At 35.7% G+C, this 23898-nt stretch overlaps 1 protein-coding gene across 1 annotated transcript in view; it reads right to left on the bottom strand.

Annotated features, from left to right (window-relative positions):
* TTC27 (tetratricopeptide repeat domain 27) overlaps positions 1 to 23898 on the bottom strand; it is a 126976-nt gene that overhangs the window by 63713 nt on the left and 39365 nt on the right. The window contains exons 9-11 of the mRNA XM_005416251.2: positions 22778 to 22914; positions 20127 to 20239; positions 15886 to 15952 (exon numbers count right to left, since the gene is read on the bottom strand). Coding sequence (XP_005416308.2) covers positions 15886 to 15952; positions 20127 to 20239; positions 22778 to 22914 — 317 coding nt within the window. The remainder of the gene's footprint in view (positions 1 to 15885; positions 15953 to 20126; positions 20240 to 22777; positions 22915 to 23898) is intronic.

Genomic DNA, 23898 nt, shown 5'->3' with positions numbered 1-23898 from the left:
ATCTAGAAATGCTAGACTCAATAGAGCCGCAATTATATTGCACTTACCTAAAGGCAGTTTAATGTTCTCAAGTGTCTCATTTAATCTTAGTCCACATGTGACTGACTCTCTCTCTGAAATTTATTGAATCTGGAATTTATCACATCTGAAGGTACATTAAATACAATATAAGAGTTATTTCGTAGCTTGCTGAATCAATTCAAAAGTTAGAAGACAATTCTAGAATAAATTTTCTTCTCAGAAGACTTAAAAAATACCCCAATACATGAAGGCTAATGTAATTTCACTTCAAGTGTATTTTCCACAGCTTTTTTTACCCCACCTAAATAGTGTTCTGTAGCAAATGGGTAGGTCTTGATAACATCCACCCACTGGTATCCTCATATTCTATCCTGCTTATCATTCTAAATATATTTCCCCTCCATGGCACTTATTTTAAGCAGTAAGTCTTACTCCTTCTGGTATCTACCTTGCAAAGCGACAATTCTTGCTTCTAGGCAACTATGAATGCTAGATCAGCTTGGAAGCTGTGCTGGCTTGTGTACCACTCCTGTAATACCTAGAATTTCAAGGAATTAAAAAAAAAATCAGGCAGGAAATCTTGGAAGATAGTTCTATTATCTGCTCAAAGAGATTGTTACCAATCTTATTAGAACTAGCAAGACACTTCATTATCTTTCTTCAGCCGTCTCTTCTACCTTGCTTTAAAAGAAAGCAACTGTGGTTGGAAAAACTCAACACAGGCTCTTCTCAGGAAGAGATCAACATCATTCACCAGCAACCTTTTCCTTTGTTAGTCAATACTCAGACTCAGCATAGTAAGCTGACTATACAGCTGGAAGTCTTGATTGGGAAAAAGAACAACATCCCAAAAGAAACTACCCTCAGACTTTACAGCTTCTTTGTTCCATTTGTTTTCATTACCAAAGGAAACACAGGCAATACTCAAGTAAAGTGAAGCTGCCTTACCCTGGGATCTTGGTTCTTCTAAATAACCTTAGTCAGGAGAACACTCAACTACTCTTTCCATTCTCCATCACCATCTCATTTGAAACCTGAATAATCTCAAGTCCTTTTTGCCTCTTCAGTGAATTTTTTTGAAGAACACAGAGCAAAAAGAATCACAGAAAAGGTCTAGATCTGCTACTTTTGCTAACAGATCTAAATATGTTGTTCTGTTATTTTTATCTCCTTCTGAAGTAGCTCTGCAGATAAAACTGAAATGACAGCCCAGTGTCCCCTACATGATACAATTCAGAGGGAAAAAGGTCAGAGAAAAAGAGCACTAGAGAAATCTTCCCTTTCAGAGGAAGTCTCCTATGTTCCACAAAAAGAGCTGTGTGAAAAGAATACAAAGATCTACGCTCACTGGAGAATTTTCATTGGAAACAAAAGACTCAAAGAAAGCTTTGTATGGATTCAAATGTAACAGAAACACAAAAAAGCAAGCTCATATTAGCCTGACTGGAACAAAAATATAATAAAAAGTATGGAGACTTATAGTGAGCTATGAACATGATTCTTTGCTTCCATATAACGCAGTCTGTGACTTCACTTGCACGCATGAAGGTACATAACTTGCAGAGAAAGCTATGGAAGAAACAAACACCACAATTCAAAATAATTTTAGACACAATGAAATAATCAACTCAGATCAGGATTGGCTAAGAAAATGCTTCAATGCTTTTCCCCTTTAGGATTTTCTACTTTCTAATAACAGAACAAAGACATTATCAATCAAGTTAGTTGTCCAGTTCTACTTATACAACCAAACTGCAGATGTATCCTGGATGCCCAGAATTATATAAGTTTCCTTCCAGATTAACAGGCACCGGTAGGCTGATATTTAGCAGGTTTTTAAGAGCTCGATGCTCTCTTATGATACTAAGTGGTATACATTTTGTGTCCTCTTTTAAGACATAAAAGAATAATTTTTTTCTGCTATTACCTAATCTGTTTTTTGTGTTGTATTTCAGCTTGCATTTTTATTTTCATTTTAAGAGACTATTTAAGTTCAGAAGTAAGCTTTCCTTGGAGGTTCTCAACTTTTTTTTTTAGGAGAAGAAAGAAACCAGAGAAGAAAAGGAAATGTTATGAAAAAAGGAAGGTACTGTTTTATTTAAAGGTATCAGCTTTCAATGACTAGCGAAGGGTAAACCACATAAGATATGGCTCCTATTTTCACTTAGAATGGAGTCCAACCATATGACTGACACTTGTTCTGTCATGCCAAATACATCACTTATTCTGTGTTATGCTGCAAACAACTTCAGCCAGATTTGACTGTAGTAGCATTGTTTTTTTCAGGTCTGTGGTTTGGACTTACTCCTGAAACAGCGTAAGTACAGACTTCCATACCACATCACAGTACTGCATTTATTTCCTAAGGTCCAATTTCAACAGTAATAAATCACAATTTGGGATACAAAAGACTAGACTTTAACTCTTTGGTACCAATGATAAGGATTTCCCTAGTTATTTAACAACAGCAAATCTCTCGTTTTAATTGCTCAGCCTCTGTAATTTCACCATCTGTGCCAAGATTCTCAATACATCATGTGATCTTGATGTTATAACCTGAAAACCAGAAGCGCATTTTTTTTCCTCTGCACAGGGAGTAAAATAGTGAATCTGGTTTGACAATGGCTAGATATCATATTTTAAAAATAGATAATTTCAGGACTGCATGCAATGGTACATGCTATCTGCAGACTTGCAATCTATTTAGTCTCAAGACAAACCAAATGACTGACAAAAAGACTGAAATTTAGAAAAACGGTGTCAAGGAGGATATTTTCTAACTTGTTAGAATTGGTCATGTGGGAGAAGAAGTAAATTCCTACTCTCCTTGCAAACTACCACAGTAGGCTCCTAAATCCTCTGCCTTTCATGCTCTACCCCCCTTCAGCCTTGCCTCTCCTCTGACCAAGAGTATTTTTGGAACAGACAGTGCTACAAGTTAACTCATCTTCTGCTGATGGAAATTTTTTCTTCAGGGAGCATTTCTCAATATTTTCTTTGGGTTGGTAACTTTTATTTTTTTTTAAGTAGTACTTCTTACTCAGCAAAATCTGGGTAAACCTACACATTAAGGTTCCCATTCCCTTTTTTCTGCTTTACTTGCCCAAACTTTTCAGGGCAAACTCACTGCTTTCAAAACCCCAGATCACTGGAAAAATTCTTTAGGTCTGACAGATCCTGAATCCTTATGCAACTGACCGAGGGTGGTGGGAGTAGTCTGTTCTGCCTACCTACTCACATTTATGAGCTCACCGCTATGTTTTTTTCCACAGACTGCCAAGGATACTTCCTGTTTATTTGGCCTATCAACAGCCTCTGGAAGAATGCTGCTTTATATACTGTTGTTATCTAATGCTGCATAGATTTGTACTCTAACAGCAACTTTTATCTTTAATTCTACAATGATAACTTCAGCACAAATATCCATTCACAATAATTATCCTTAAAATACCTTAACTGAGAATCTTTTGCAGGAAGAGAATATAAAGCAGCAAAAATACTTGTTCTCAGACAGATTTGGAGCACAACCATAAAAATTACACATAACAATGAAGCATTAAAAATTCCCTTCACAGCCTCACTAGAAGGCATTAAATTATGTTCTTGAAAAGAACTAATTTAAATGTTTTCCTAATTTCTTAAATTTAACATCAGTCAATAGCACAAGATGAATAACAGTTGCATACAACTTTTACATTACAAAATGCACACGTCCCATTTGTGTACCAATCCTATAATGATGTTAACTAGTAAAAATCAGCTACCACACTTTTTTCTTTAAAAGGCACAGTCAAAAAAATTCAGGAGTAATTACATGCCTAGACTGGTGATTTATAGTAAGGCTGCCACTGACTTTATTATTCATCTATGTCAGAACAAATTGCAGAAGTTCCATAAAACACCCTCCCAACCTTCAGTCTTTAAGAACAGCTGTCTGTAGAACAGTGAGACACAGCAAAAGAAAAACCGCACAATACCAGACAGGGCTCTGCAGGGAGTATGTTTACCTGGCTTTTCCCCGTTTTGAATGCCAGCATCCACCGCAGGAATTCTGCCTACAATCGCTGCAATACCTGGTGTTCACAAGTAATGTGACACGTTAATGCAAGAGGCATGCCTCACTTACTGCTTGGTGGGCTAAGGGGAGAGGCGATGGCTGGAGATGACAATTTCAGTGAGATTTCTAGAATGGCCTCAACAGTGTCCCCAGAAAGAGGGCATCAGCAAGTCTCAATGTCCATTAGAAGATACTTGATTTTGATTTCATTCAGTTCCTTCCTGACTTCACCAGAAGTATTTTGTCTCTTTAAAGAGCTACTGCTCTCACATGCAAGAGCATCAAGCTGCTGGAGGCCACCAGCACCCTGGCTTTTAACCTTATGTGCAAAAGTTTAGTTCCCAGGAGCAAAAAAAACCTGCCACCTTCCTTTCAGAGCCTGAAGACACAGTAGTCCTGAAAGAAGAATGACTCCTCAAGCAGCAACCAAAAGTGAGGAAGAAATAGAGTAAAAGTAGTCAGCAATACATCAGCAAGAAAGAAATTAGGGAAGAAGAGCGTAAGAGTGAAAGATAAACAAAAAGCAAGCACTGACAAAGAAGAGCTGAGAGGAATATGGCATGGATGAGTAAACAGAAAGGGAAGCTGACACAAGCACAAGTGACTAATACTAGTGGGGGAAAGAGGGAGAGACTGCTGCAGAGCATGAAAGAAAATCCTGTCTTGGTGGGCAAAGTGAATAGCATTCCTAAATCTGACAGAGTTGTGAAGAGAGAAGCTATAATCTGAATACATTTATCAGGGACAAATGGCAGTGTCTGGGCTGTGCTTTGACTGGAAAGAAGCTACAAGCATGAGCTGTAATTGATTAAGATTCAAACACGGCAGTCTAGTGTCTGACCAGTGTACTATGCACAGAAACCACAGCAGTTATTAAAATCACTATGAAAACTGGACAAGGAATCATAGAATGGGTTGGGTTGGCAGTGACCCTTAAAGGCCATCTAGTCCAATCTCCCTGCAATGATCAGGGGCATCTTCAATTCGAACAGGTTGGTCAAAGCCTCATGCAATTTGACCTTGAATGTTTGCAGGGGTAAGGCATCCACCACATCTCTGGGCAACTTGTTCCAGTGCTTCACCACCATCTTCATAAAAAATGCCCACCTTATGTCTAGTCTGAAGTAGCTACATAGACACTTTAACAAACAAAAGAGGCAATCTTTTTAATTATGTGCCCCTATGGTTTGCAACTTCCCAGCTTTATTACAGCTACAACGCACAGAAATGAACACTTGCCTATTATAGATCAGGAAAAGACACACGATATACAGACACATAAAGACAAACACTGCAGTTCTTGCACAATAAGCTGTAAGATGAGAACTGTGTCCTTACCCCAGCCTTTAAATGTCCTACTTGCTTTCTGACTCTTACTACTAAGCTAACTGCTTCAGACCATGCAAGCTGTTCAAAAAAAAAATCATAAACATATTTCTAAGCATATTTTATTCCGTTACTCCAAAACAGTAATGCTTTGACAGATAGGTATTAAACTAAAAAGCAAAGAAAACATCATTTCTAGCAAACAAAAAACCAAATTAGATACAATACCCAAGACATATGTTTTCCCTCTCCTGGTGTTGCAATTATGAAATCAAACAACTAATCTTATAGCACAGAAAAATCTTTCACAGTCTATTTATAGAAATCTGTAAAAATATTTTCTCTCTCATCTTTCGCCTAGACTAGACAGAATTCATTGGAGAATGTGTTGCCCAATGAATTCTGACAAATGTACTTAAGAAAAATCTAGCTGAAACAAGACATGAAGTCTTTAAGAAGAAGAAAAAAGCCCAAGCTCCAATTTAATTAATGCAAGACATGCATGAGGATAATATAGACAAGACAGTAAAATCTCAAATATGTCAAAATATATCAACTAATACCTAGTGTCATGATTTTTATTTCTGTTCAGAAAAGGCCTCAAATCTCAGCTTCCCAGATAGAAAAACATTAGTGCAAATATTTTAAACCATTTTTGCAAATTCAAACATGCAGAACACAATGTTTTTAAACATTTTATTTGCCTTTATTTGAATAGTCTTCATAACTAACAGCTCTGCTTGCTCTGATTAATGCAGCCAATCCAAACATGTCAAAAGTATTTATGTTATACCATATTATCATATATACTATATTCTAGGCATATAAGTTATACCAGAAAAAGTCTGAAATTTCTCACAGTAATTATCATTTATGTAATTTATGATAGACATTGCTTGAATAGCCCACTAAATGAGTTGGCATTGGTTCTATTTCCTGATGCAATGGGTTAACCTTCATCAATAGAATATAAACCTTTCTTATTCATGTATTTGCATAACTGGAAAAGTACCTTTCATAAGGCTCACAAACACTGCATGTGAATTACCTTATGAAGCTTTCCTGCATATTTGATGTTACAAATAAGTACTAAAAATAATACTTTGCTTTAGGGGTCTGTAAATTATACCAGTAAAAATCTATTTCTGTAGGAAAAAAATCCAGCTGAGCAATGAGGTTCTACTGGCAAGACTAAAAATTTTCCCCTTTAGTCATATAATATGCAATCAGTACTTGAATTCAAGCATTCTATAAATATGTGTAAAATAAATGCGCATACACCCTCTACACAAATGTATTTAAATGTTTCACAAATTAATTTAACCTTAACACCTTACTTTCTGGCAAACAGCACCTCAAAGTTCCATTTTTCTATTTAAATGTGCTGATTCTGATTAAACAAAGAAAATACTGTGGAAATACCAGAATCAGAGCTCCTTAATCTTTGTCCTTCAGTAACCCAGAGGGCACCATGTTTTTCCACAGCATACAGAAGCCAACCAACTCCTCATACAAGGGCAGGACAATGCCCAAAACCATAACCAAGATCACTGCTAAACAGAACAGGATTTACTCAAACAAGGAAGGACTAAGCAAGTAAAGCAGTATTTCCATGAATAAAAGTTCTAAGTGTTTCTTTGGAAAGTTTTTCAAAAATAGTTACTCCAAATCTTTCTCCATTACATCTCCTTTCAAAAGCCCATTGCTTTATAGACTTAGAACTTGTTTAAACTTTTTTTTTGCTCAAAAATATTGAACTGTCAAGAAAAGTACAAAAGGAAATACCATTTAGAAATCCTTCCCAGTAGCTTGGCTACCTAAACTTCAATATGAAAAAAAGAATTAAGGAAAGGAAGAATCACTGGAGCCATTTCAGTTTTTCATCCCAAATTATGGGGGAACGGAAAAAGAAAGTCATGCAGAAACAGAGTAAGCTAGTTTTATTACTTATCAAGTTCGTATTATATTTTTCCCAAAGTAGCTAGAATAAAATAGCTCTCACTGCATGCAAAAGAACCAAGAACAACAGGACAGTGACATTATACTGACGACAAATAAATCAATAAGTATCAGATTTGCACATTTCAGACACCTTGGGAGGGAACTGCAATATTTCATGACTACAATATTTCATGACTGCAATCAAAGACTATGACATTATAATCAAACCTGTCCTAAAGTGTATTAAGTCACAAAAAATGTTATTTTTTCTATATTCAATCTTTAACATAGAACATAAAGATTGTTTGGTGAACTGATATGAAAAATATTCTACTTCCAGTTGAAACATAGACATGATATCATCAGAGAAGATTAAACTCAAGTTGTTTAGCCACTAGCAAACAAGAATTCAATCACCTTTATTTTTTCAGATGCTACGGAACAAGCAAGATTAGAATAATATTTGAGGTATTGGGTTAGGAAGAAAAACAAATGAAGGGATGATATTTAGGTAGGTAGAGAAGATGAGAGCAAGACATTATGATAGCTATATAAATTTTAAGAATAATTCTTCCTCATACAGTAGTAAAAAATTTACTTTGAAAAAAGGGAGGATTGGATTTATGACTTGTTTAGTTCATCTGTGCCCTCTCCAGCAAAACAGTCACTAAAAATTATGAATTATACACAAAATATAAGTCACTAAAGAAAGTGACTGCTAGTACTGATAACACGTGAACTGATCATAAGAACTTCACCAAAAAGAGGTTACTAAGCATCAGACAGAACAGAGAGAATGCCTTATTTCCTTCAGATGATACCTCAGACAGCATTCTGCTGAATAGAGGGTTTTATTTCACCCTCTTGTTGCAATGAAAATTTTCTTGCTGAAGTAAATTATAATAGTTATAACTGGTGAAGGACATGAGAGGGGGAAGGGAAGCCTGGGACATGTCAACTGGCTGTCAGAGAGGCAGCTAGAAAAAAATAAGTGAGCTGCTGATAGATAAAGGAGGAGGGGGAAAAGAAAGGGCTGCTGTGGGAAAAAATGTTATTGTCATCAAATTTGTCTGCTTAACTTCTCAAACCCTTAGACAGGCAAAAAATCTATTAATATTTAAACATGATTTCCATGTTCTTTTACCAGCGCAGTTACAGTGAGCCCACTAAAATCTATTGCTTGAGTAATTCTGTACTGATTATACAAAAGAGCACACCATGTTAGAAAGGAAAGGCTGTCCCAAATTTCTTGCTCAGAAAGGCACACAATAAATCAGGAATCATCTCTTGCAAGATATAATTCAAGCAGAGCTGTGGATCCCATGGACTGAGGGAAGAATGTAGACCACAGAGGAGAACAAAGTTGAAAGGGATAAAAGTGTCAATTATACTGAAATCTGATACTTTGTAAAATAAACCAACTTCAGACAGACTGTTACTTAATCACAGTTTTGGAATGGAATGCAAGCTTCGCCCCTGCCCTGCAACACATGTACTACAGCACCCAGTTACTTTACCCTGAAACATCTAAATGCAGCAAACATAACTGACAACAGCAGGTCTGTCTCCTACCCACAAACACTGCACACCCCAGTACCAGATGCTTTCTGAACAAGCTTCCAAGAGATCCAGTGGCGTCTCTGCACATGCAGCAGAAAGAGGCAGCTTCTCTTTTGCTACACTCAATCTGATTTCCCAGTACTGTGTGATGGGCCAGAAGGCATACATGCACTAAATTAGCAAGTGTTTAGATCCTGACATTCCTGTAAAATGATTCAGACTTTTGAATAAAGTCTTGAGAAGAAAAAAAAAATAAATGAAAGAAAAAAAAAAAAGAATGGACTAGTTTTGAATACATTTACTTAAAAAAAGTCTCACTAGTTAACTAGCAGGGCTTTGCTGAGAGAAAGCCCTTGCAGTGTTATAATCTTGTAACCAACAGAGGCTATTCAAAATGGGCAACACAGCTTAGAGAAGTGAAAGAAACTTTTTATAAAGCCACAAAAGTTACAGCAGTAGAGACACATGGCACTCTTAACGAGCTTTTCAATACTCTTGCTGCGTATAAAACATAAAAAAACTGCAGCCATTTTCTCAGCAGAGAAAAATGCACTGCTTTTATTTAAGCTATATAAACAACTTCTCTTTAGAAACCAAATTGGCATGTTAGTTTTATAGAGTTTTGATAGGAAGGCTTAACATGAAAAATATCGTATGCTGTGATTTGATTGCTCTCTAGTTTCACATTAATATCACAAATGCCATAGAAAAGATGAGAAAAGCAAAGCATTTCCATTTCCACCTTCTACTCCCTCCTCCCAAAGCCCCTTTCTACAGTGAAAAGCAGAAAAAGTATTCATATATGCATATTCATACACACACACTCAATAAAATGTGCACTGTAATCCTTCACTGTGATTTTCAAAGGTACCATACAACATGAGCTTCTATTACACTCAATAAATGCCCACCTCTGGAAAAAAAAATCCAACCATTCTAAAACTCCTTAGTAAAAACAAACAGTCTTTTATGGAATCAGTAGCTCAACACTGCGGAAAAACATTCCCATCTGGTCTATCTTTGGAATACATAGTATTCCTTGGATTCTGCAGACTCGTTCCACATTCTCCAAATCCTCCATCGGACCTTAGTATCCCTCTCCGTATTACAGGAAGAACTTCAGCATGATACATTATTTTTGTTAGAAGGTGGTAAATAACTTCAATTCTGTAGTCCAAGCAAGACACAAGTTATTACCCTGGTTTTTTCCCCTCTTTAGAAAGTTATCCTCACCTGTTCAAAATGTCCACAGAGAGAAGAACTGCCAGAGCTTCCTTTTCCCTCTTTCACCACTTTATTAAAAAAAGACTGTTCAGCTCTCCATAAATCCTGAGAAGGCTCAGAATTTTAAGAAACCAAAGCAACTAAATTTTCGTGGTTCTATTTATCTTCCTTCTCATCTTTCATAGGTTCCAAAGGATACAAATATCTAAGACGGGTCTAAGACGTGGGATGCACAAAGCAAGACTTCTCCTTCACAGTTGCTGGTTACTTTCTCTTCTCAGTCCCCTACAGGTTAATACTGCTGCTGCCACTCAATGTCCCTTGATCATAATACACTAATAAGGGAAAAAAGTAATATTCTCCCACACTGGGCTAAGTGCTCATCACATTTACCACCAAAACCATTTCTCCTGGACTGTTCAAGGGCTTCAACAGATGGAATGGGTAATTTTAAGGACCAGCTGCAGCTCCTTAATCTTGGATATTTGTCGGACTGTCATATTAGACTACAAAACATTGTTTTCCCAGTATGTAAACTATAAGCTATAGTATAAGCTTTCTAAGAAGCTCCAAGAACTTGTATTGCAGAGTCTAATCTTATTAGCCTCTGTTTTAAAGAAAACATTTTTCTCTTTTGCAAGAGAAAAATGCAACACCATCCAGTATTTAATATTTTCTCTATTTCTCTGCAAGAACTGCATAATATTAAAATTATAACAAAGGAATACTTATCAGTTCTCAAACAGATGTTTCATGTGTTCCTGGAACATTTTTTTACATTTCAGAAATAGTTTGCAGTCCCCAGTTGTAAAACTTACGTTCACATCAAAAACATCTCCATAAAGCCTTAAATAGAATTTTGATTTTTCTTTTTTAAATATCATGCACACTTACATAGCACTGTTGTTCATTTCATCTCCTCTTTGGTATACTGTCTGACCTGCATTACCTATTTGAAATAATGCAAACAACAAATATTTAACAGAAATTATTTTAAGGCTTACTTTTGCTCATTTCTTAAAAGGATTTTTTTTTTTTTTTTAGAAAAAAGTATTTTGACCAGTGACTTACAGCTCAGTGATGTACTTGTGTAATTCAAGGGAAAAACCACTGACCAATATAAAATACAGCAGAACTTCACAATTGTATTTTCACATTAAAAATAATCCACTGAACCACTGAAATTAAAGAAGGTAATGAAGCACATTTATTCTAATGTGGGGAAAACTAATCTGGGGACCTGGGAGTAAACAATCTACAAAATCTCAATGTAAAAGCATAAAGGCAGCACTGATTTAGTTCTTTGGTTTCTTGCATCGTTTACTTCATACATCCTACACAGAAAGGTCCAGCAAAAAATTTTATTAAAAGGAAGAAACCAGTAATTCTACCAGAGAAGCACTGAGTGTCACTACGGCTTTACTGTCACACCATCCCTCTCTTAAAATGGTAAATAGCTTGGTAAATACCTTAAATAGAAATGATAACAGCTATGGTGCCATTTAATTTATTTTACTTTACTTACATTTAATTTACAGTGTCAGCTAGCAGACACTGTAGGAACCAAGAAGCACTGAGTGTCACTACTGCTTTACTGCCCCACCATCTCTCTCTTAAAATTGCATTCAAAATTGCTTTTGAGTGCAATATTCAGTTAGGTAATCAGAAAGTTCACCAACTACATAACTGTGTCTCTGATGTGGCTTGTATGATATTTGATTGCTAAAATATATCTTAGCTTTCTTAGGAGACCAAGTGCTTACCATAATAGATTTAATTTTAAAAAATTGTAGTTGTTACCCTAAACTATTAAGTATGAAAAAAAAATATTTAATCCCCCACAAAAAGTCATGTTTTATTTTGTGTTTAATCTTACACTAAAATGTAGAATGCAAGCTGCATTACTCCTCATGTAAATATACTGTATCAACAATTGAACTATAAGGAGAGAAAAACTCTAGTGCATCTAATTTCACTTCTAGATGAACATCTTGAAAGTTGAAGTATTATACTCAGGGGTTGAGATTTCACTAGAACATCTCAAAATTCAAGTCCAAATTCTTGTTATGAGAGCTGCTATCCCAATCAATGAGACTACATACACCCTCACAAGTTGCTTCAAAAATGAGCAACACTGAAAGCAATTCTTTTTTACAAAAGACAGTGATTTTAGGACAACAGGAACTATTTCCAAGCGACTCCAGTAAATTAAAAGCAGCAATCCTTTTGTAGTTGACTGCAGTTGCCAAGCAGTGAATTAATAGTGTTATTTTTAGCATTACAAGTTATGTTGTTTAACAGATATAGATATCTCTTCCATATCCAGTAATTTTCAACTTTTACACATATAAAAGGGAGTCTTAGAATGTCAGTTTTCCAAACTGCACCTAGTACAAGGCAGGATAACATCATCTACTTGAGATCCATTTGCTCATCTTTTCCCTCTTGTACTACCTAGATCTTACTTCTCTCTGCTTGAGAGAAATTGCATGTCACATGCACTTGTTTTGCAGTGCCCAAAGCAAGAGGATCTCTTGATGATACACTGAACAATTAAAAATGCCTTGTAATTTTTCAAGTTTCCTAAGATAACTTGAAATGCCTTGCTTTTCTGAGGAAAACATGAATTTCAGTAGATATCAGATGAATGCATGACAACCATCTAACCAGCCTGCAGATTTAGGAATCCACATGTAGGCTGAGAAGATGCCTGCTCACACACACACACAGAGCAGATTGATGCTAAAGAAATTACTAGAGGAGCATTGATACTGCGCTCATTTGCCTGTTTTGGCAGTACCAAAGCTTGGTAAATACCTTAAATACAAGTGCTAAGAGCTATGGTGCCATTTAATTTACTCAGGTAGCAGACACTGAAGGAACCAAGGCTGTGTTAACACGGACACAGAACACCCCTACTGCCAGGGAACACAGGGATGGATTTGTCTCAATGACTCAGATCAGAGACACAGAAGAGCTCAGAGATTTCATCATGAAACTCTGCAGCACCCATTCACAATTACAGGCTTAGATGCAAGAGTCACAAAAGGTACATTTACTGAAAAGAACTCATATAAGCTAATATCTGATTTCTGCTTTTGGCTTCCAGGAAAGATCTGGGATGGTGATACTACAATTCATACTTGTTCTTTTTGTGAATTGGGACCACAGGTCAAGATCAAAAGAGAAAATAATTCTAAGATTCAATTGTGTCCCTACATCCAATTAATGGAAACATGAAGTGAAAGTTTAAAAGAACACTACTCTGATACAGAGAATTATTACTCCTCAGTAAATTACTATTTACTCTAATATTTAGACTACTAGCTACTTCTTTCTGTCACTGCTGTTGACTGAATTTTGCAGTACTATTAAGATCTACATACCTATTCATCTACTGCCATAGATCCTCCTTTTTTGCCACTCTGAGCACAAAGAGATAGGGATGCCTACACAGATCTCTCCGCTGTTTCTCTGGAGATCTAACAACTGATCTAAGATCAGTGGCTGCTAATTTTACAAGTGTGAAGCAAGCCATAGCTGACTTAGCAGCTATTCAAAAATATAAGTAAATAACTGAAAACATAAGCTCCCCATAATGATTGCAATAAAATAATTAGAGAGTAAGTTAATCAGCTGTCCTGTGATTTTTGAGGGATCAGCCACTAGATGGCAGAAAAATGCAGTATGATTTTCCCATCATGATGAAGAATTCACCCATCAAATCTCTTACATCTGCTCTAACAGGTTATCTGTCAAGCAATGTCAGATCAAGGATGACAGGAAGGCTGACTATCTCTTCCCTAGTGCACAGCCTTCCTTGACTTTTTCTACTCTGCTGTAAAACTTTAAAAATATTTAAAGTATATACTTGCTTTATTCTGGAAGTAGACCACTACAGGAGTAGGGTCAATTTTGTTAAAGATATTCTATTATCACAATATCACTCCATTTAATATAAAAATGCCAGAATAAATGGAGAAGTTATCTCAAGATTCAAGTATATAATAGCTGGCTTTCCACCCAATAATGATGTGAACAACAGTGGTAGTGAGGAGACTGAAGCAAGGGGTATACAAAAAATAGCCCACAGAGTTAGGAAATAAAGTATGAGAAGCAAAGTTCTGAGTTTTCACAGAAAACCCTACTTACATAGTTTCATATACTGTTTTAACATTATTTTAACAACAAAAATGGCAGGGTTTGTCTTAATGAAATTACATGCACGCCTTAAAATTTCATTAACATTACTTTTGGGGGGAAAACTGTATTGTAATAGTTTCACCATTTTTGAAAAAAGCTTGCAGTACTCAGTCCATCAGTCTGGTGTCACTCCTACAGGCTTCTTTTGTGTGTAAATTTCCTTACTTCATATGTGTTTAATATTTCTGTAATCTTTTGTTCCCCTTCAATGGTCATCATTCTTTAATATTCTTATTGGATACTTCAATTACTACAACAGGAGAGTGCACAGTCTCATTTTTTTCTACATTTCAACTTTTTCCTACTCTCTGTTCCTACCTTTTGGGGAAAAAAAATCCAAAAACAAAGTGCGGCAAACCCAGAACGAAACTGTAGTTCGAAACAAAATACTTCAGAAATTTATATAATGATGAATTATGGCACTACAATCATTGTACTAGCAAAGAGAAAACCTACAAAACCCAAAGAGAAAACAATTTTACAGCAATTCACTGAACTCCCTCATGCATCCCTTCTTACAAATACTGTACTAGCAGAGGGACCTAAATAAACAGTACTTCTAAACCAACCTATTTTACATTTATCTAGTAAGATTAGGATTATCTTTTTTCACAGACAATCTCCTTTTACAAAAAACCCTCAGCCAAACATTACTACAGTTAACCTTAGATTACTGTCCTTGGTCTTTTCACAGAACTACAACTGTCAGTAGTAAGATTCTAGCTCAAGTGAAATACAAGGGGTTTTTGCCGAGGTCCCCTAATTTACCTTTTCAGATGACACTACTACAGCAATACAGTCTCTTACTACAAGGCTTAGGTAGGAGAGCAAGTCCTCTTTCCTGCACCCAAACTTAAGTCTAACATTGTGGAAAATAGGCAAAAAAGACAACATAATGACAAGCCTTTCCCCCTACATCGTGCCATCTAAACTAATGTTGAAAACCTCACAAAAGCAGAAAAGATCAGGGCAGAAGCAAATTGTGCCTTAAGTAAAAAAATAATAAGAAATTATTACATTAAAAATACTGAGAATTTTCAAAGCTTCACTGCAAGTTACAGATTTGTTCTGGAGCAAATCAGCCACTGAATTGGGAAGAAACATGTCTAAGCAGAACATCGGATACAGACTGAATAAATCTGACAGAATAAAGCCAAAATTGCTTTAGGACTCTTCTTGAACAGTGTTTAAAGAAAAGCATCTTCAACACTAATGTCACAAGAAGAGTTTGCTGTACAATTATTTAGTCACATATTATGCTATAATTCATATAGTGAATAAAACTTAAACACATGAAAATGTTTGGTGTTTTGAGGTGAAATTAAATTTTTAGATGTCAAGATTTTCCTGCATGATGATGGCTGAGAAAAATGTTAAAATTCAGCATAGTTTAATTTCTTGAAATAAGAAAAAATTAATGAAACATCTGACTACTAACACAAATTTGGTTTCCAAACAGGTTCCTGATTAGGGTGACTGACAGATTATTGCTTGGTACTTAAATATTAAGTGAAAAAACGTTTATTTTATTAAGTGCCAGGTAAGTTACTTACTGAAGTAAAAGCCAGAAGTTCCTCTTCAGTCAATTTGTGTATTGGATTGTTCTTTTGGAAGTCTATACTGTAAAGAGAAAAGAAAAATTAAACAATGTTGATTTCATCTTTAGAATAACATTATTCAGAACACATTTTTCAAACTTGCAGAAATCTGAAGGACACTCTGGAAATGAAAAATGGGAGTATGGTACGTGCAGAAAATGACCTAGACCTAGAACACACAGAAATAAAGAACCATTTAGGGGCCTAAGATATTTTATAAGTACCTTCCCAACACCATCGTCAAGTGAAATGTCTTCCTCGGTTTAAGCTTATGGGAATAACAATTTCACTAATCCTAAAAAAAGTTTAAAATCTATTGTTTGCTTTCACAGAGATCTGTTTTGAGTTAAAATCCTATAACTAACTGAATGCAGATTCTACAAATCAAAAAAGTACTAATGCTAAAGTAGTGCTGAAGGGTTATCTCAGACAAACACCCTCCTAGTCACTCAAAATACATGACCACAAGAGTCCATCTCTCACTAACCAGCATTACGATTACCTTGAACCATTCACAGGGGAAAATCAGAAGAAAACACAGATGTGAGAATTAAAATTATTTTATTCAGAGTTGGATATGCTAACAGAGATGATAAAGAAATCTGGCTTGCAAATCTGTGGGTGAATGTTTTCCTTATACAACAGCTCCACAACATTTACAAACATACTATAAGAGATATCACCAAACTGCACAAAAACCAACAAAAGCTATAATTCAAGCTCCCTGTTAAAACCAAAGATATCAAGTAAAAACACATCCTAAACTGTACCACAGATGATGGATCATCACCAAACCTGTATAATGGCTACATACATAAGCCCAAATTTATCACACTAAATTCTGTAGCAGGCTTCACATTCTAGGCTAAAATTGCAAAGATACTTATTGTGATAATAGGTTACAGACTGAAATTACGTCCTCTACATTACTTAACTTACTTTGGAGATTACTTTGCCTGGTTATTCAGGCATGATTTCTTCTACTTAAATACACAGAGACTACTGACAACAATTTCTAGAAGGTGGTTTGAGAGCTCTTCCAGCTCTTCCTGCAACCTCTCCAGACTGATTGTTACCTAGTCTGTTCCCTTGACTTCCCATGATGGAGGTTACACACACACTTCATACCATTTATGCTGATGTTTCACAGTACCATCAGCTTCAACAAGTTATTTGACTGTGGCCACAAGGAATAAAGGAAAGTTTATTAACTATTGCTTCAATACATTTTCCCTCATCTCCCCACATGAAAAAAAAAGAACTCTATGCTGTTGGTGCATTGTTTTGAAAGTTTTAGGTAACATTGCTAGGAAAGATATCTATATATAGATATAGATATTTATCAGAATTTCTATCTCACTGTTTTTCCCTGCCTTGTGCAAAATTTCATGCAAACAGGAAAGTCATAAAGAATTTCACTGCTTCAGTTAAACCTTTTTATCATACCTAATGTCAGCTGCTAGCAGACAGACTCCTAGTCGGCTGGATGTAGTCAACTCGAGTCAACTGACTTCAGGTAAAAAACAGCAAGCTTCTCTATGCATGGGGGGATGGGGACAACCAAAAAAAAAAAGAGGAAAAAAAGGCAGCAAGAAAAGTTCAAGGATTATAGCAACTCAACAGCAGTTAGGCAACCAGAATGTTAAATGACATGACCACAGCCTTTGAAAAGCACAGGTAAACCAAGGGACAGTTAAATTGCGACAAAAATAGAACTTATTTTTCATCATCCTAAAAATAAATTGTTTCAAGCAGGAAGGATTAATTCTCTTCATATTCTAGATCAATTTTTGTCACTGCTTTTGGAAGCTCAAAGATGCAGCTCTACCAGATAAAAACAGTGCTAAAATAGATCTCCGATTTCCATTTCTGCTACATCCATTTACAAAGCCTGAAGACAAGTAAGTGCAAAAATGTAAGTCTTGAAAGACAGAATAACAACTAAATTGTTTTAATTATTTTTCTGTACTGAGTCAAATCAAATTTAAAGCTATAATTTGAATCTGAATGTAGAGTAGAATTCTACCTTGGTTTTAAGCATTTCTAATGACACTGTTAGTTCTTGTCAGACTGCTTTATGAAAATTTAATTTCTATGACCTGTATTTGTTCTGGTTTCAAGGAGAGATAAACCAGTTCATCCCAGAGAATCTGAGGAGTTGAAATCTGAGTGGAATTTAGGATCTACTACGTAAGATGTATGATGAGGGATCTTTTCATAACAATATGAAGAAAAGTCACTAATCATCACATCATTCAGTTTAGTAAGCTATTTTCTCACCGCTCTTGAATCTTGTCTTCAGGAGTTTATTGAAATAAAAGAGGGAAAGAAAATGAGAAACAGACACTCTTTAGACAGATTAAACAGAGCCTTGGAGTAAGATGCACTGTGCAGCAGAAAAAGGTATTTTCTAGTAAAACAGCAAAAGCTAATTGTCAGCAGCTCACAACCAATTCTTAAATTTGATTAATCAGGTCTACTTGACAGCCTAATGGATAAAGTATCCAGCTTAACTAATGAGTTACAAACTTTGGGACTTAATGACCCATATTTGAAACAGTGGAATTAATAGTCATCAAAGCATCACTTTCTGGATTATGACTACATGTTTCAAAAACTGATTTTGAAAGATGAAAAACATTAAGGAACATTGCTAAAGCTATTAAAAATGAAACAGCTTACAGGAATTCTAAAGCAAACTTATTAATTATTAAATGAAGCATTTACCCTCCAGAATTGCAGTCCTCATGCATTAAAGCACAGAACCTGCTATAGAAGAAGGCTTGAGAAGAATGTTTTGCTAAAAGCCAATGCTGTTAAATGCTTTAACATGTCTATGCTTCCTCACAAACTGACATACCAATAGCTGGTATGGACACCAAGGGTACAGCCAGCAATCCAAGCCTAAACTCTACTCTGTTACAAGAAGAATTCTAAAAGCTGGCATCCTATTACAACACCCTTTCTGCAACACAGTTGGATCTCAAATCTTGTCTCCATCTCTGACTGAGACAGCTTCAGTCACTTAACGTCACCCTACCCACTAAATGGCATTTACCAATCCTTTAGGGAAGCAACACTGAATCTGGTTTAGTTGGTTGTCTTTAGTTTGGTCTTGCCAAACACAGCTGGCAGGCAATATGGTTCCTAGCCACTGCTCAGAACATGACAGTGATGGTTTCAAACTCAAACACTGTGATCAAGAAACCTACTGTGCAGCCAGCCAATGTAAAACTCAATTGTACCCTTATAAAAAAGAAAAGAAAAAGAGCAGTAGGTAAATTAAAATTTCCTTCAGAAGGGAGGGAACAGGAAAGATTATATAACCTGAACATAAGACAATACTGTGTAAAAAAATACAGTGCTCATGAAAATGGTCCTCAGCAAGGGAAAAGCTTTGCCTTGACTTGAGTCAGAGTGTGGAAGATTAAAAGTGAGTGGGCTAAGAATTTATGTCAACCCACTGTTCACTACATGGTCCTCAAACTGGATCTAACAGATTCCACCATTTTGCAACTCACAGATCAGAAAAGCACTTTGAGAGTCAGCGATGGTGAACATTGCACCCAAAGTCACTGACTGACTACATTATACTTCTAACATGCCATAACTTCTGATCTTCAGACCTCAAGCCTGCCTCTTGTTCTCCCATGCTATTTACAAAACCCATGTAGCATATACTTTCTAAAAGGGGAAAAAAACCAAGGTGCAGAATCACAAGGACTTTATACTATAGTTTTTAACTAGCAAAAGACACTGAATTTATACAAGCATTCCCATTTCAGTGAGTAGGAGGGCATTTGCTTGATGGTTGATCCTCACAGGAAGCTGCCAACTGCAGAATCTGAAATATGTTTTCAAAATTCACTGAAGTGCTATCCCTGTATGGTAGCTAATGCCAGCTGATATTTGAAATGTAACTAACCTGAAGCACAAAGTATATAAAGCTTTTTAAAGATAAAACAACAATACAGCTATTAATGAAATACTGCTAAAATTCTGAACTGGACACTACAGCTCGCTGTGAGAGAACTGAAAATGTTATCCATCTCTAATGCAAATCTTTTAGCCTTTTAGCCAGACTATATAATAAGGAAAAAATGTCCCCTCAACTCACCATTTCATTATTTCATTGTAACAAAGATTCATGCAGTTGTTTCTTTGAGTTTTTTTAAAGGAACCATAAACCAACTTACCATATTCCAAGGATTACAGCAAGCTCTTCTGCACACAAATCAGGTACCTGGTACTGATCAGCATCTGCTAATTTTATCTCATTAAGCACCGTGTCATCATTTAAATCATAATTCTGTTGGAAGAAAAAAAGAATATTTTAAAATAGACAGAATTATGCCTTCAAAATATGAAAAAATATAGACTTGTTTGAAAAAGAATAATATTACCACTAAAGAATGACACCGTGGAAAGTAATTTACCATTATGATAGAATAACTAAGTAATGAAAGCAGTACAAGGAATTATCACCCAAAACGTTTCTCTTACAAATATATTGTTTCTTATGCATGAGGAACAGCATTCAGAACAACTGCAAGGTTAGCTAACACCAATTTTCTATTTAAATAAGCCTGAAGGCAGCTTCTGTTTTCAAACTGTTGCTCATAGAATTATCAACAATTTCATCCTCTATTATATATGTACAGACAACTGAAACAGATTGATGTTATGGTCATTAATGTGGGTTTTCAGGCTAGCCACTTTGGACATCTGGGAATTTAAGGACATCTCTTTTATGTATCAGGAAAAGCCAACTACATAAGCTATGACTTCTGGAACACACTTTCTATTTAAAGAGTCTTTAGTTTTACAAAAAAACATGCTACCTGTAGTTCACTCTGTATCATTTATTTAACTTGAAGAAAATAATATAATCTATGTCTGAAAAGTGCAAATTAACATGTTCATAGAATCTGTGTTTGTTTGAAAACAATGAAAGATTTCCTTGGCTGCGAGCAAAAAGGAAGTAGCTGTAATACTACTCCTTCCTTCTTCCCTTGAAAAACAAACCCAAACCAAAACAACTGGTCCTGAAACCAATTATCATGCTACTGATTTTTAGTTACCAGTAGTAGTTTTTACGAACTATTAAAAACAGATAATGGATTTATATTAACAGTTTTTCAAATTTCCTATTAATTTCCCTTCAGTGTTCCAGTAGTAGCTGTTTCTCATTCATATCTTCTGTTGGCAAGATCAAAATGAAGGTCCACAGAAGAACAAAGAGCAAAGAGGAATGCTTTGAAGTGAGTTATATGAATTCATCAACAGTATTTTAGCACTATATAAATGAAAGAAAATCGTGATTTGACAGAGAATGTGAAGGAAATAAGTTTTTATTTTAAGAGGATTAGGAAGATATTCACAGTTTTAAAGTCAAATTTATTACCATAATTTTCTTCTTACTGTATTAGACTATTATCTACCACTTCCAGTAGAAAATTATTTTAGAACTAGTATAATAATACTTCATCAGGTGTAACATAAACTACAATTTCCTCTTTCAGGCCTAAATAATTTTAAAAATCTAACTTGTATAAATGGTACTAATTACTTTAGCTTCACTACAAATATTGATCAACTGAACTCAACTGTAACTGCATGACAGAGCTTTAAAGCATGATTTCCATTCCTAGATATAAAAAGAACTTCCTCAAAACATAAAAAAAGCTCTGAATTGTTTAAAACTGATCAAACTATTTTAACATACCACTTCATATCAAGAGTCCTTAAGCATTACCTCAAGCCTGAGGCTTTCCTTTCACAGCAACCGACCTGGGAGCAAATACTTCAGAAATTTGTGAGCAACTGGGAAAAAACACTAAAACAATATCCCAGTTAGGAACTCTCAGAACAATGCATCCTATCATTTAGTTCTTACTTCTTACTTCTAGGTAAGTTGTAATTGAAGTTTATAACTAAGTGGGACATTCACCAGGCAGCGCAGCCTCCCCTGAGCTCTCACTATCCTATAAGGCATTGCCATGTGTAGTTCTACCATAAGCCTGAATTGTCACACGTGTAGTCAACCTTGTTTCATCAAATCAAATGCAACACCAAGGATGTGGTAATGGGCAAACAAGAAAAATGTAGATTAGTCTCCTGAGATATTGATGCATTCAATTAGAAATAGAGAAGTATTGACAATTTTTTTTGCTTAAGATCCCTGCTTGACCTGGAAGTCTACCAAGGCACAATATTTTTTAATTAAGGTTTTCCTACTTGAAGAATAAACTTGGGACCATAATGGCTCAATTAATCTCCAGCTTCTATAGCAAGTTCAAATAAATTTAAATCTCCTTATGGGGGGAAAATGCCATCCTAAATCAATACAGTGGTTCTCAAACAATTTATAATTGAAGTCATCATGCACACCCTTAAGATCAGTAGGACCAACTCACATAATTCATGCCACAGGAATAAGTAGAGCAATTTCCTATCTTTGCACTGTAACTGAATACGTCTGTCAGAACACAGGAATCTCTGAAATCCTGTGATACCTCGCAGGCTACTTTGAAAATCTGCCTCTCACCTGTTTTCCTAGCTCCATCATTCTTAGTCACTAAAAATTAATGCATGAACTGTAGAAGATCACATTTGCAAACATGCTCTTAGTTGAGTAGCCACATCTGTCTTGCAGACATTCATATGTTGTTTTACCCCATGTCCCTTAATACTAGGCAAACTACTGAGCCACAGTTCTTTCATGAACTTTCAAAAACCCCAGCTAAGTTTCTCTAGGAACAACACACTTTTCCCTAGAAGACACCCAACAAAAGCCTCAGAACATTTTCATTTAAAGACATTAAAACAATTCTTCTCAGATACATACTATTGTCAAGCTTTCTAGAGGTGTTGTAGCTGGACTTAGTTCACTGTGAGGAAGGAAGAATCCATCTGTTCTTTGGACATCCAAAATAAGCTGTGCAACGTATTTTTCCTGAAATCGTGTTCTCTTCCCCAAAGCACCTACAGAAAATATGTTTATATTAGTAACACTAAACACCATTAAGAACACTAAAAACCAGTTATCTAATAGTATACTAGAGAGTTACTACAAAAAACCCCAGACAAAATAGAGAACTACACGGAGAATTAACCAATGAAATTTAGAAGCGGTTAGCCTCTGCTTGATCTCTTTGCAATGTTCTCGCTGCCAGCAAACATACAAAGTAATACACATTACAAACACACAAACACAGCTATATAGGTCTTGCAAAGCTGCTTTTAATTAAATTCCCCATAACCCAGCATTCTGAAAACTCATAGTCATCAAGTTTCATCACTTCCCTGCTTATTTCCAAGCAATAAACCAGAAACAATTGTTCAATTCAATTCACCTGCTAGAAGTTAGTGACTACATGGAGATATTTATGCAAATGAAAATCCCATAACACCTTAATAATATCTTACAGGCCATCACTGTAAATATTTCAAATCTTCATCTGAAGAGTTAGATCCTTTGAAGAAGGATCACAGACATGATGTTACCGGAATATGGCATGTAAGATACCGTAAAAGTAATATTGGGAGTGAGCGAAACAGCAAACCAGTGAAGGCTCTATAATGAATTAACCAATATTCAGAATGCACAATGTGAAACTCCACTCAGTGTTGCTTCTTCAGTTCCTTATTGGACCCACTGACAATTTTTATTAGTTTTTAAGGTGGTAATTGACATTGATACCAAATTGTAAGGAAAAACACATTTGTTCCTCTTCTGTTAGCAACTTGCTTGCAAAATGCAGAGAAATAAAAGAGTAATTTCAGGACAATAACTTAAAATAACAGAATTTTAGCTCCTAATCAAAGCCAAAATGGAGCTAAAAATTACTCTATAAGATTTGAAGGTTTGCTTGTTCATAATTACTGTGATACAGTGCTCAGACAGTGTAAAATGGAGGAATGAGAGCTAATCCACTGCTAGCAATCCATCTGCTGCTTTTGCAGAGC

The sequence above is a fragment of the Geospiza fortis genome, unplaced genomic scaffold, assembly GCF_000277835.1.
Source record: "Geospiza fortis unplaced genomic scaffold, GeoFor_1.0 scaffold41, whole genome shotgun sequence".
In the NCBI taxonomy this organism is placed as follows: Eukaryota; Metazoa; Chordata; class Aves; order Passeriformes; family Thraupidae; genus Geospiza; species Geospiza fortis.
The sequence above is the reverse complement of the archived record's forward strand: the minus strand, read 5'-3'. Positions and strand labels throughout refer to the sequence as shown.